This window comes from Festucalex cinctus, chromosome 14 (genome assembly GCF_051991245.1).
Source record: "Festucalex cinctus isolate MCC-2025b chromosome 14, RoL_Fcin_1.0, whole genome shotgun sequence".
Lineage (NCBI taxonomy): Eukaryota > Metazoa > Chordata > Actinopteri > Syngnathiformes > Syngnathidae > Festucalex > Festucalex cinctus.
Genome location: NC_135424.1, coordinates 8824367 through 8837562, shown reverse-complemented (window position 1 = coordinate 8837562; position 13196 = coordinate 8824367). Strand labels below are relative to the sequence as shown.

General features: G+C 38.8%; 1 protein-coding gene across 2 annotated transcripts in view; it reads left to right on the top strand.

Annotated features, from left to right (window-relative positions):
- Positions 1 to 2559, top strand: part of cdh11 (cadherin 11, type 2, OB-cadherin (osteoblast)) — an 82016-nt gene extending 79457 nt beyond the window's left edge. For both annotated transcript variants that reach the window (XM_077494745.1, XM_077494746.1), the window contains one exon: positions 66 to 2559. In XM_077494745.1, the coding sequence (XP_077350871.1) occupies positions 66 to 428 (363 nt within the window). In that variant the 3' untranslated portion in view covers positions 429 to 2559. The remainder of the gene's footprint in view (positions 1 to 65) is intronic.
- The last annotated feature ends 10637 nt before the right edge of the window (positions 2560 to 13196 follow it).

Sequence of the window (13196 nt, the reverse complement as noted above, 5' to 3'; positions counted from 1 at the left end):
TTCAAGTCCTTTACTTGAACCACAAACTGTTGCTCTGAAACCCCTAACATCATGTCTCGCTCCAGAATCCAGACGGCGCCAACGGCTTCCACCCGAGGAAGGACATGAAACCGGAGCTCCAGTTCCCCCTGCGTCCCGGCGGCCACCCGGCGGCCAACAGCGTCGACGTGGACGACTTCATCAAGACGCGCGTGGCCGAGGCCGACAGCGACCCCACCGCGCCGCCCTACGACTCCATCCAGATCTACGGCTACGAGGGCCGCGGCTCCCTGGCCGGCTCGCTCAGCTCTCTGGAATCGGTGACCACCGAGTCCGACCTGGATTATGACTATCTGCACAGCTGGGGTCCACGTTTCAAGAAGCTGGCCGATTTGTACGGCACCAAAGACTGCTCGGTTCACGACGGTGATGACGATGACGACTGTTAACGGTGGACCCCCCCCTAAAATACAAACAAATTCCGATGATTCCATGAGGATTTTTGCTCCAACGCCTTCCCAACTTTCTCCCATTTCCTCCCAAGTAACGAATGCCGAGAGCTTCCGACTCCTTACGGACCGGAGCGGAATCGAGCTGGAAAAATGTACCACGTCACCTGTGTGTGTTTGGACTTTTACTTAGTGCAAAAAAACTGTTTAGCTGAAATTAGAGGTTGTGTACACTTTTGTGGACTGGATTCACAAACGTCCTGGAGGTTTTACTCCCTTGACGGGGCCCTCCAGACCACCGTCCGAGCCGGACCGGTGGTCCCGCCGTTTGTTGTTGCTGTGCGATACTGCTAAGGACTCTGGGTTGTTGATACTGTCTTGGCAGTACGGTGGCCTTAAAATAAATCAACAACAACTCCGGAGGCCAACACACACACACACAATACGAGACCAACGACTTAAAGACGCTTTCAGTAGCTACGAAAACCTGGACTTAGGCTCTGTGGTGAAAAAAACAAAACAAAAAAAAATCAAAACGGACCGGATTTGACGTACAAAACTGTGGATGACGATTTGTTGCGATCCTTCGATCCTGTGTCCTATCAATCACTTCCGTCTAGGGTTGCAAAGAGGTGAAATATTTCCAGTGAATTTTTGGTGAATTTCCATGGGAAGGTTTAAACTGGAGAATTTTGGAAAATATTTCAAACTGGAATTAACTATCAATTGAGGGTAATCCATTGGAAAGGTATCACATTCTTTTGTTATGTGCAGACATAAAAATAGATAGCTCTCCTTGCCCACATGCCAAGGGCATGACTGTAACTGGACTCATTCGCTGCAAGTCGTTTTCAAATCAGTTTGGGCCATATTGTCAGCAATTTGGAACATTTTTACCCATCTTTCAACCCCACAAAAAAAAAAAATGTGTTCTGTAACATTATGCACAGAACCACCAAAAGAAAGTAGTCTTCGCTCAATGGTTTTACTTTTGTCCATTCTTTAGTAATCAGAATTCTTTTGTGGAGAAAAAATGTTTTGCTTTTGTGGCATCTCAAACTATAAAACAAGACTGAGAAAGGGCTTTTGATGTCAAAATAATTGTTTATTTATACCTAAGAATGGCTCAAATTGAATGTCAGTGGCTTTTTTGCAATGTTGTTCCAGTAAACAGTTGACGAATATGAAAATTCATGACAGCAGTGAATGACATAAGAGCCAACTCTACTGTCAAAATTCCCATCCATCCCCATGGAAAATTTCCAACTTTGAAAATTCCCACAATTTTGCAACCCTACTTCCGCCAATGATGATGATCAATCATAAACGAGTAAAAACCTGTGAGATCTTAAATATCGCCTTAACGGACACTCGCAGTGCATTCTATCTCTCCATTGTTGTTGTTTTTTTTGTTTATTTGAGTCTTTTCTTGTTAAAAACGCAAGCTCGCTAGCCTCCATGTTTGCTGAGAATGTGCAAAACGATTGTGACGTTCCACTCGTTCAAAACAAACCGGATGTGACGTGTTTTTGGAAAGGCCGGGCGACATCTGTTGCATCAACATGTGTTGCGATCATTTCCAGAAAACATTTTGCCCACCCCCGAGAAGACTGGACGTCATTTTTTAAGTGGTTAAACCTCATTTTTCAATTATTATATTATTATTATTATTATTATTATTATCAGTTGCTTTTTTAAAAATCAGTATTATCGTTATTATTTTCACTGTTGTTTTGCCGACGCATGTTTAGCCCTTTGGCTGGTTTCCCGGCAAAGAGTGAAGCGTCGGTTTCTTTTGCTTTATTTGCTTATTTTTTGTGTGTGCTTGTTTTCTGTCATTATTTGGTGTTTCCTCGTGGTTCCTCCCCACTCGAGAGGAACACGGCGAAGCGACCCGTTCGTCGCTCAAGAGAAAACGCCTGGTTTTTATTCTTCTGTCAAGTTTTATGGTACCGATTTGTACAATTTTAAAAGTTCTTATTTTTTAGTATACATGCCGAATATTCCAGTATTAAGACAAAAAAAAAACATGTTAAGATAAAAAAATAAATAAATAAAATGATTCAGCATCACACTTATATTTTCTGAACATTGTACTGTTGCTTTACTATGTGCTTCAATCTACGAAGCAAAAAAAAAAAAAAAAAAACTTTGAAATAAAGCTCTTTTTATAAAATGATAGAGTCTAAAGTGTTTTGGACTTTTAAATACTATATTACAAAAGGATGTTGGGTAATCACAAAAATGTTTACAACTATGGTACATGATTGGAGGATGAAATTATGAAAGTGTATGTATGGTTATTTACGGTAAATTTACATAAGATAGTAAAAAAAGCAGTAAGCTAATAAAATATTTCGATTTATTATGAAGCATTGTTAAAATGGAGCAACCAAATTAAATTATTCCTTTGTCCAATATGAATGATGAAATAATCATAAAAAAAAATCAATTATTAAATAATATTGAAGTTTACTGTTGACTGATCAAAAACTTTTTTTTTTTTTTCATCTAGAATTTAAATGTACCCTATTAATGTGTGGGCACATCCGAACAGATGACATCATTATGATGTCGCCAGTAGCATTTACTGACGTGTCATTGATTGTACCAATTAAAATGCCGTATAAGATCACATGATGTAGTAGCGAGAAGGAATACAATCTCCTAGCTCTTCTATTATCATTCCTATAATTACACTTTGTATGTCGGATGCAGGGTAGGAGCGATCCCAGGCCCACTGAAGCTTGATTACTTTTTAAATCATGAAGTGGCACTTGAGTAAACAGGGATATATATGTGTGTGTGTGTGTGTGTGCGTGTGTGCGTGCGTGCGTGCATCGGATGGATGTCCTTGGGTGGTCTGACAGAGTTAATTAAACATCTCTGGTCTATGGCGTGTCTGTGAGTGTGCCAGTAAGAGTGCTGTTGCGTGGTAGGTACTTTCGTGTATCAACTTAACCTGACGTCCTTGAACGCAACACGCAGCAAATGGATGTGCTAAATGATACGTACAGCCATTAAGTTCATCAGTCAAATGAGGGGTCAAAAACTCATCATGACTTAAAGTCATCAACCAAACTCACACTTCATCCATCCGTCTATTAATTCATCACGACCAACAGCAACTTTAGCTGTCTTTTATTTATCCGCATTCATCATTTCATCAACACCTTTGATCATCCATCTGCCCAATCACCAGCCATTATTCAGATAGCAATCAATCTAACTAATCAATACACCTGTTCAACATCAATCTATTATTTATCCATCAATCAATAGAACATAGTCATCCGTCCTTCCATCCATCCATCCATCCATCCATCAAAAATATGGTACATACGGTACATAAATCCATTATTCATCTCACCCATCAATCAGTTTGTCATTTTATTTCATCCATCCAACCATCATCCATCCATACAATCATCCATCCATACAATAATTCATCCATCCATCCATCCATCCATCTATCCAATAATCCATCCATCCATTAATCAAACATACGGTACATAAATCCATTATTCATCTCACCCATCAATCAATTTATCATTTTATGTCATCCATCCATCCATCCATCCATCCATCCAATCATCCATCCCTCCATCCATCCAATAATTCATCCATCCATCCATCCATCCATCCAATAATCCATCCATCGATCCATCCAATAATCCGTCCAGCCAATAATCCATCCATCCATACATCCATCCAATAATCCATCCATCCATCCATTAATCAAACATACGGTACATAAATCCATTATTCATCTCACCCATCAATCAGTTTATCATTTTATGTCATCCATCCATCCGTCTGTCCATCCATCCGTCCATCCATCCATCAACAAATCTATCATCACACATCTCATCAATCCACCATTCATCATCATCATCATCATCAACATCAATACACATCCCTACATCCCATCCACCATTTGTTTATCAAATCACGCTTCATCCGTTTGAGTTTTAGCAACAAAGTGTTGCAAATTGCTGGCAAAGTATTTAGTTTGTTTTTGCGTTCAACTATTACCATTTCACAAACAAATATTGTACTTTCTTGACAAAAAAAAAGAAGCCTGCTTGTGCAATCATCCATTTTAACAGCAAACTTTAGCCTTTTACACACAAATATAACAACTAAAATGTTTCACTAACATATTGCTTTTCTAAGACAAAACTGTATAGAATTTCTTTGTATTTATTTGCCAATATTTTGCCTTTTGAGTGCAATGTATCGCATTTTTGTCTTGTGTTAAATACCAATTTGTATTTGAATAATAAAACTTGCTTCTGTGTGCACAAGAACACACAGGAAGTGAGTGCGTCCGACATCCATCGTAAGCAAGGAGAGGTTAGCAAGAGGCCATTTTAACAGACAGACAACACAAAATGCAATGGCATGTGTTGTTGTGTGTGTGCGTGCACATGCACGAGTACACGGAGAGAGTAGGACAGTGGCGCCCTGCATGCAAGTGAAGGTTATGTAAAAGCAATCAGAGGCCTGTTTAATCTTTCAGAAAGAAAGAGCGCTCATTTGCATAATCATCATCTCCCTTTCAGCACCAGTGCGAGAGACTGACGCTGAAGTGCGTGCGCGCGTGTGTGTGCGGGATCCTCCTCACCCTCCTCTTCGTCCTCAGAATCATCACCCGGCCACATTGAAATGCAAGGTTAAAGTTCTGGGAGGAAGCTCTTCAAGTATGGAGATCACACTGCGGTGAACAGTGTCTCTCTTTGCGAGTTTGTTCCACACAAGACGACAAGCGGCGACAAGCAAATCTGTGTCAAGACTTTGAAGAATGAAAGAAGAAGAGACCAGAACAAATGCGTTTAACCAGGATGCAATTAAATGCTCGGCCCCCCTCCGAGGGGGGGGGTGTCCCGACGATGACTTTGCACTCTGACAAGCCGAGAAGGAGGAAGAAGACAGAAATAAACGAACCCAGTGGGCGAGGGATTGGCAACTGGCGGCCATTTTAAATATTGGGAAACTACCACTTTGCTCAACAAAAATATAATTTAATCTTTTGTAGACAAACTCCAACGTTATTATTTGTTATTTATTGATTGATTGAATTTTTATTTTTATTTTATTATCATTGTGAATTCAATCTCTGGTGTAATAACCTTATTTATTGATAGAATTTTTATTTATGCATTTATTTATTTTTATTATATATTATTTATTTATTTATTATATATTATTAATTCAATCTCTGGTGTAATAACCTTATTTATTGATTGAATTTATATTTTTATTTATATTATTATTATTATTATTATTTTTAGTATTATTATTAGTATTATTATATATTGTTTATTTATTATATATTATTATTTTGAATTCAATCTCTGGTGTAATAACCTTATTTATTGATTGAATTATTATTATTATTAATTCAATATCTGGTGTAATAACCTTATTTATTGATTGATTGAATTTTAATTTTTATGTATGTATTTATTTATTTATTTATTATTATATATTATTTATTTATTATTATTATTATTAATTCAATCTCTGGTGTAATAACCTTATTTATGTATTGATTGAATTATTTTATTATCTGTTCCCATTGCTGCTGGACATGTACATTTCCCAGAGGGAGCCATCACAAAGAGATCAATAAAGTCAAGTCTAAGTCTAAGTCTAAAGTGTGCAAAACAAGCTTATCATTTCAAAATGTGGGGCTATGCCATTGAAGAGCACTTTTTTTTTTTCTCCAATGTTTGGCGATGCAACACCGCGGAGTCAGAGGGGACAGTGGGGATGATCTGGATTCCCCTCCTCCTTCCATTTAGCATCAACTGAACCCGTTCACACTTAATGCATTTTTAATGAACTGATCTTTCATTGCAAATCTACTGGTAATTTGCGCTATTATCAATCCTCTATGGCGCGGGTACGCGCGTGCGTGTTTCATTTGTGTATTAGTGTGTGTGTGTGCGGCAGTTGTGCAGATGGCTCGGACACGCCGTGTGGTCACAGAGCGTCGTCAGCACGCAAAAATAAAACACAAAACGCAGCCACACTACGGCGAGCAGCAAAGCGCGAGTCATGATGCAAATGGGGTGTGAGAACGTTTCCATAATTGATAAGACGGCGCCATTCCACGACGCTCGTGTTTGCGTCAAGCCAAAGAAAAAGCGTCAAGTGCCAGCCTTTGATGTGCCGCTGAGCTGTGGCGGAAGGTTGTGCGAAGACGACGCGGCCAATTAACTATCGTGCGGATCTTGCTTGCCGTTCTGAGAGGTTTCCTCAACGTACGCAGAACGGGACAATTTCAACGATCGCTCACAAGAAGGTGAAAATGCTTGTTGATGGACACTTCCCTGTCCAACAAATTTGAATGCAGCTCTGAAACCCGACATCGAAATCCTACTTTGAGATATGAACATTGTCTTGAAACCACAACACTGGCCAAAAATCACATCCCAGACTTGAAACCTCATCTTTGAAACCTTTAAAGGTTTAAAGCTGTTCTTTGAAATCTTAACCCGAGGTTAAAACTCTAGTTTAAACTCCTAACTATAGTTTAAAACTACGGATGCATGATAATATCGACGGCCGATAATTATCGGCAATTATCAACCAATTATCTGCGAATGGCTGGCAACCAGTCCAGGGTGTACCCCGCCTAAGGCCCAAAGCCAGTTGAGATAGGCTCCAGCACCCCCCACGACCCTTGTGAGGAATAAGCGGTCAAGAAAATGGATGGATGGATGAATAAATAAATAAAATCGATTTTAGGACATTTTCTATCGATTCTGCATTGTAGTAAGTGAGAATCTTGATTTTTTTATGTGAATGGATTTTTTGGGCATACTTCTATATATTACAGTAATTGGTGTCAAGGAAGTACAGCTACACCCCACTCAGGTTTACACTGGACTGTATTAGACTATAAATTCCACAATATGGCGGTAAAGGACCATTTGTGTCAAAATGAAGCTCTTCAACTCACTTCAACAGCCTCACACAAAGATATTACCAGATGACGATAACGCAATAATTTTACTAAAGTGATAAAGCAGAGGATAGGTTAAAAACAAAAATCCATAAACAAACAAAGTGAATATGCAAATTCTGAACAAAACAAAATATATATCGACCAATTTGACGTCAAACAGGTAAACCAGATAATAGAGAAATCTGCCTATAATTATCGGCAATTTGATTTCATACAGATAAACCAGATAATAAAGAACTCCAGCAATAATTATAGACATGCCACGTTGGTCCATCTGTTGCGGCTGTGGCTCATATCAATAAAATTCAGCTTCATGGTGCTTTACATACATTGAAACATTGTGCAAAGTTTATTCAATGTTTCAATGTATTAATATTTGACTTATAGTAGGACTCGAAATTATATTATATTCAAGCTAATTGTGTAATGGACGTTAAGGGGGTAGGACTTAAGTTTAAACTTCTTCCTACTCCTTTTCGAACATGTGTAAATGTCTAGCTAATGACTGGATGAATTACTGCAAAATTGTTATTTTTGTTGCTCTAATGCTGTGTTTGTTGAGTTATCTGTCTTGTATTTTTTTATTTTTTCTATGTGTATTCTTTTAATTACTTTGTTTTTATACATGTTCGAATAAATTTCAAAAAAAAAATTGTGCAAACAATTAGCGGCTTACTTATCGGTTATCGACATCGGCACTTCTAATTTATTGGTTTATCGGTATCGGTTGAAAATAGCATTATAGTGCATCCCTATTTAAAACCCTTTGTTGAAACCCTAACATTCGTTAAAAAAATAAAATAAAATTTGAATCGCCAACCCTAGTTTTAAACCCACATTTTAAATCCTAACGATAGTTTAAAATCCTCCTTTGAAACACTGTTAGTTTAAAGCACTAATCTGAAATCCCCAAATCGAATTTGAAACTCAAATCTTGGTTTACAACCCTACTTTGAAGCCCAACTCTAGTTTAATTAAAACCCTACTTTGAAGCTCCAACTCTTTGAAACCCTAATTCTACTTCGAAAGCATACTTTGAAGATGGCGACGTTGAAGTTGAGTTGTTGGCGACGAGGACACTTTACTCCTCTTTTTTTTTTCTTTTTTTTTTACCGTTAAGTAAATCATCTAAATTAAAGAGAAGGAGCAAACGCTGACTGTCATTGATGGATTGTTCCTTCTCGTCTTCATTTGGAAAGACGGATGGAGAGCACGTCTCGGGCTTTGGTTTTGATGTGGCAGGTTCCAGAGAGGTGCTTAATTGAAGCTGGAGGCGGCGGCTAAGCCAAGTCAACACGCCGCTAATTGATTTGTCAGGTGTGCATATGGAACTCACTCGGAATTTGGCTGAAAGCATCTTAAAACTAAGTTCACTTCAAGGTAGGACAGAGATAGGAGAAAACAGATATTGGCAATTTTAGACTAGTTTAAGCAGCAAAGTCATACAATAAGACTGATTTATTTATTTTTTTACCTCAACCGGGGCTTTCAAGTTTTTATTACGCTCAAGCGTTTCAAATAAGGCTTTGAAGGAACGGTCAGGGTTTCGAACTAGGATTTAGAAGTAGTAGGTTTCCATGCCTTTGTTAGGGTTTTAAATAGTGTTGTTCCGATACCGATACTGGTATCGGCAGAGGTGCCGATACCGCATTAAAACAGTGGTATCGGTATCGGTGACTACTCACATGTAACATGCCGATACCATTAATTCCAACGCTAATATAGGATTTTGGATGCAGCATTTGTGTCTTGCTGGTGCACGACATTCACTGGTATGTGACATGTTCACTGAATGCCGATATAAGATATCCTATTGGCCCTTGAATGCTCTGAACCAATAGCAGGACAGCTTTTTATGTTGAGGAAAAAAAAACAACTTAAGTATCGGTATGGTATCAGTATCAGCCGATACTGCAAAGCTGGGTATCGGTATCGGGAGCCAAAAAACGGTATCGGAACAACACTAGTTTTAAATGATGTTTATTTCAAGTGTTAGGGTTTTAAGGTGTAATTGATGGGAACTCTTCTTCCCTAAGTCAATGACCTGGAGAGAAAAAAAAAAATAAAAATCCGCCTATTTTACATCTCTGCTTCTCAAAGTAATCTGGGCCACACTGCAGATGTCTCTGTCGCCTTTGTTGCCTCCCATCGGGCTAATTGAAATTGGCACGTTTAATTTGGCCCGGCGACCGTCTTCATTCGGCTGATGGATGGCCCGCGATGAGCGTAATTGAACTTTGGAGGAGAGAGGAAGCAAGCGTAGGAAGAGACATCAATTAGCATCACCTGACTGCTCGCTTCATTCATCAGCAGCGACCGCTCACAGCTCACCGTACAACACCATTGAACTCGCAAGTCTAGCAGATTTATTCATTCGGGTCGTTTTTAATGTTTTATTACTTTGATAGTCACACAACATGATGGACAGAACAATATAGTTTGTTAAAAAAACAAAAAAATGCTTTACTATTGCCAGAATTGATGCTTCAAATTAGGGTTATTTCAAATTAGGGTTTCAAACCTGGGCTATTGTTTCAAAGTAGGGTTTAAGTCATACTTGGGTTTATAAACTAGTCTTTCAATCTAGGGTTAGGGTTTAGTAATAGCCATTTCAAGCCTGTGCTGTTTTGTTTTTTTTCAAATTGGGGTTTTAAGTCAAATTAATGGTTTTAAACTAGACTTTCAACCCAGAGTTAAGGTTTCAATTCAGGGTTTCAAGTGTGCGTTAGGATTTCAAAACAGATTGAAGGTTAAAATAATGCGATTTTTGGGCAGGGTTAAGGTTTCAAACTGGGGTTTGAAGTCGGGGTTATGCTTTCAAGTTAGGGCTTCAAACTCAGGTTAGGTTTTAAATCGAGATCTGGAACTGTTTTTAAGCCAGGGATAAGTTTTCTAACCAGGGATAGGTTTTTAATTTAAGGTTTTAGAACAGGTTGAGGTTTTTAATTATGGTTTCAAGTTTGAATGTTTTCTGGCTTTTTTCCCTTCTCACACTATCAAAGTGCACAACATTTAGCAATTAGCTTATTCATGTTCTTAATCACTATTTGGTATTCCACTCACTAATCACGTCATAACACAGAAGCACAAACACGCAAATATTCACCCCCCCCCCCTTCCTCCCTTTTTCAGGCCGTATCCTCGGCAACAGGCCTCCTCCTCTTTCTTTTGCTCCTGCGTGACACACAGAAGTGATTTCAAACTTTTAAATGGTTTCTCTGTGACTTGTATATCCTCTAATTGTTATTCATAGCGCTGTCAGGGGAGGAAGAGGAGTAGAGGAGGAGGAAAGGTAGAGAGGATGGAAGGAGGAAGATGGCCAAACAAGCTGATGGATGGACTTGTAGCCATTGACAATATTACAAGTGTCCGCATTATTCGTAGCTACTACGAATAATAACAATAAAATATTTTATACATTTTATTCATATGCACTTTTTTGGCTACTCAAGGACACCATACAAATGCATGCAGTAATAATAAAAACACTAAAAAAAAAAAAATCAATAAAAAATGATCAATATGTTTTAAATGTTTCAAAAGGATTAGCTAAACACTGTACAGCATGTAAGCTTAAAATTATCCTCCATCTTATTTCCGTCCCTCCGTTTCTCACAGCTTGCTATTAAGACTGTTTATTGTCCTACGTAGTCCAACGGTTGTCTTACATTCATCATAAGCGGACACCCGCAGCGGCAAACACGGTAAGGCGGTAGAGCGCGCGTAAGCCGACCGCGGTTAGCGGCGTGATAGCGAGAGGCTAATTGCGTCTCAATTATTCATATCGCCACTCGGCTCTGCGGAGAATTCTGTCACAGCACCGCGATACGTCTTCATCTAATTAGCAGCAGGAACAGGAACATGAGGCGGAAGAGGCACGAGAGGAAAACAGCAGGAGAGGAAAACAACCCTCCCCCCTCCCCAAAATAAGCGTACAGTAAAAAGGTTAGTCTGGTTGGGAAGGCGTCACGAAACACGCGAGTTGTGTTTGGCCCTCCAGCTTTGGAAAGAGTCTTGTCGAGCATTTCCTGCGTCCTCGTCGCTTCCCGTGTTTGTGTGTACGTGTGCACGTGCGACATTTATATGTAGGCTACGTCTCTGGTGGCTCGCACAACTTCTTTATTTTTGCCCCGCACTTCACTTGAGGTTGTTTTTTTTGTTTTTTTCCATTCCAAATGGTGGCCACAGAGGGGAGATACGTAATAGACACACAAAATGACACTTTGTGTATATTGTAGCCAGTATATTTTAACCCAGGCTTGACACCCTACTTTGAAACCTAACCCAGGTTTGAAACACAAATTTGAAACTATAATACAGGCTTGAAAAACTCATTTGAAATCCTAATTTGAAACACTAACCCGAATGTGAAACCATTGAGGTTTGAAACTAACCACAAACGGTAATTTACAATACTAACACTTAACTTGAAATCTCGGCGCAGGCTTCAAACACTTCTTTGAAACCCCAATTCAGTCAGGCTTAAAACCCTACTTTCAAATGATAACCTAAGTATGAAACCCTAAAACCTGTCATGACTCAAGTCTGTTTTGGGTATTGATGTAACTGCATCCAATTTCAACTAATTTTAGGCTATATGATGTCTGGACTATGTGATGTCAGGAATCCTTTATGCTATATGATGTTTGTTGATGTCGGTAACTACATGCAATTACTGGGTTAACAGCCAATCAGAGAATTCCATGTCAGTACTAGTACTCACATGTCTAACCACAACCAATGAGATTAGTTGATAGTTAAGGGTCTGAGAATTGTGTGTGGGTTGCCGGATTATTGTCCACCTGTTCCTGTGTAAAGTGTCTCTGAGTTTCTGCCTCTCAATGTGAATAAATAGATAAAAACTTATTTGTGTCTGCCCCTTTGGGATCCAAATCTCTCAGCACACAACAAAACCAATCTTGAAACCCTAACTTGAAACATATTTGCAGGGGCGACTTAATTTAAAAGGGAAGTCAGGTCTTGAGACTTGAAGATTAAAACCTGAAACTTACTTGTGACTTGCACATATGTGACTCTCTGCTAATTTAAAACCATAACCCAGTCTTGAAACCCTACTTTGAAATGCCAATTCTATTTTAAAATCACAACTAAATTGTAACTACAAGCATTCATTTTAAACCCGATAACCTTAAAAAACAGGCTTGAAACTCTACTTTGTAATTCTTATCCAAACTTAAAACCCTAAATTGAAACCCTAACCTGGACTTGAAACCTTATTTTGAAAACTGCCACATCCTGTTTTGGATCAACTGCTGTTTTTTTTTTTTTTTTCTTTTGGTGGGATATTTTCAAAATCAAAAAGGTCATATTGGTTCATGTTTTTCACAAGCTGAGATTGTTTGTATTCATTTCAAATAATTTGTCCAAGTTCAATAGTTTCACATTTTCGCAACGTGAACAAGACATCTAAAATGCTCACCAGTATTTTCCAAAACATAACGTTGGTCTGGCAGCCACTTTTTATTTTGTCAGTGAAGACGATATACGCGTACACGGGCGCGCACGCACACACAACGAAATGCAATCAGAAAAGGTATTTGCTTTGTGTAATGGGGGCAGAGCAGAGTCAGACTCCATTCTCTCTCCTTCTCTACATTCTTCGATTTTCTTTAAACCATTTTATTTTTTATTACTTTCTCCCTCGTTTCCACACCGCGTTCTCTCGTTCTCGTAGCATGCCAGCGTAAACACACGCTCATGAGAAGCAACATAAGCATATGCAATCTTTTGGAAGTTTAAAAAATGTCCGAAAAATTTGTTTTTCAATCATT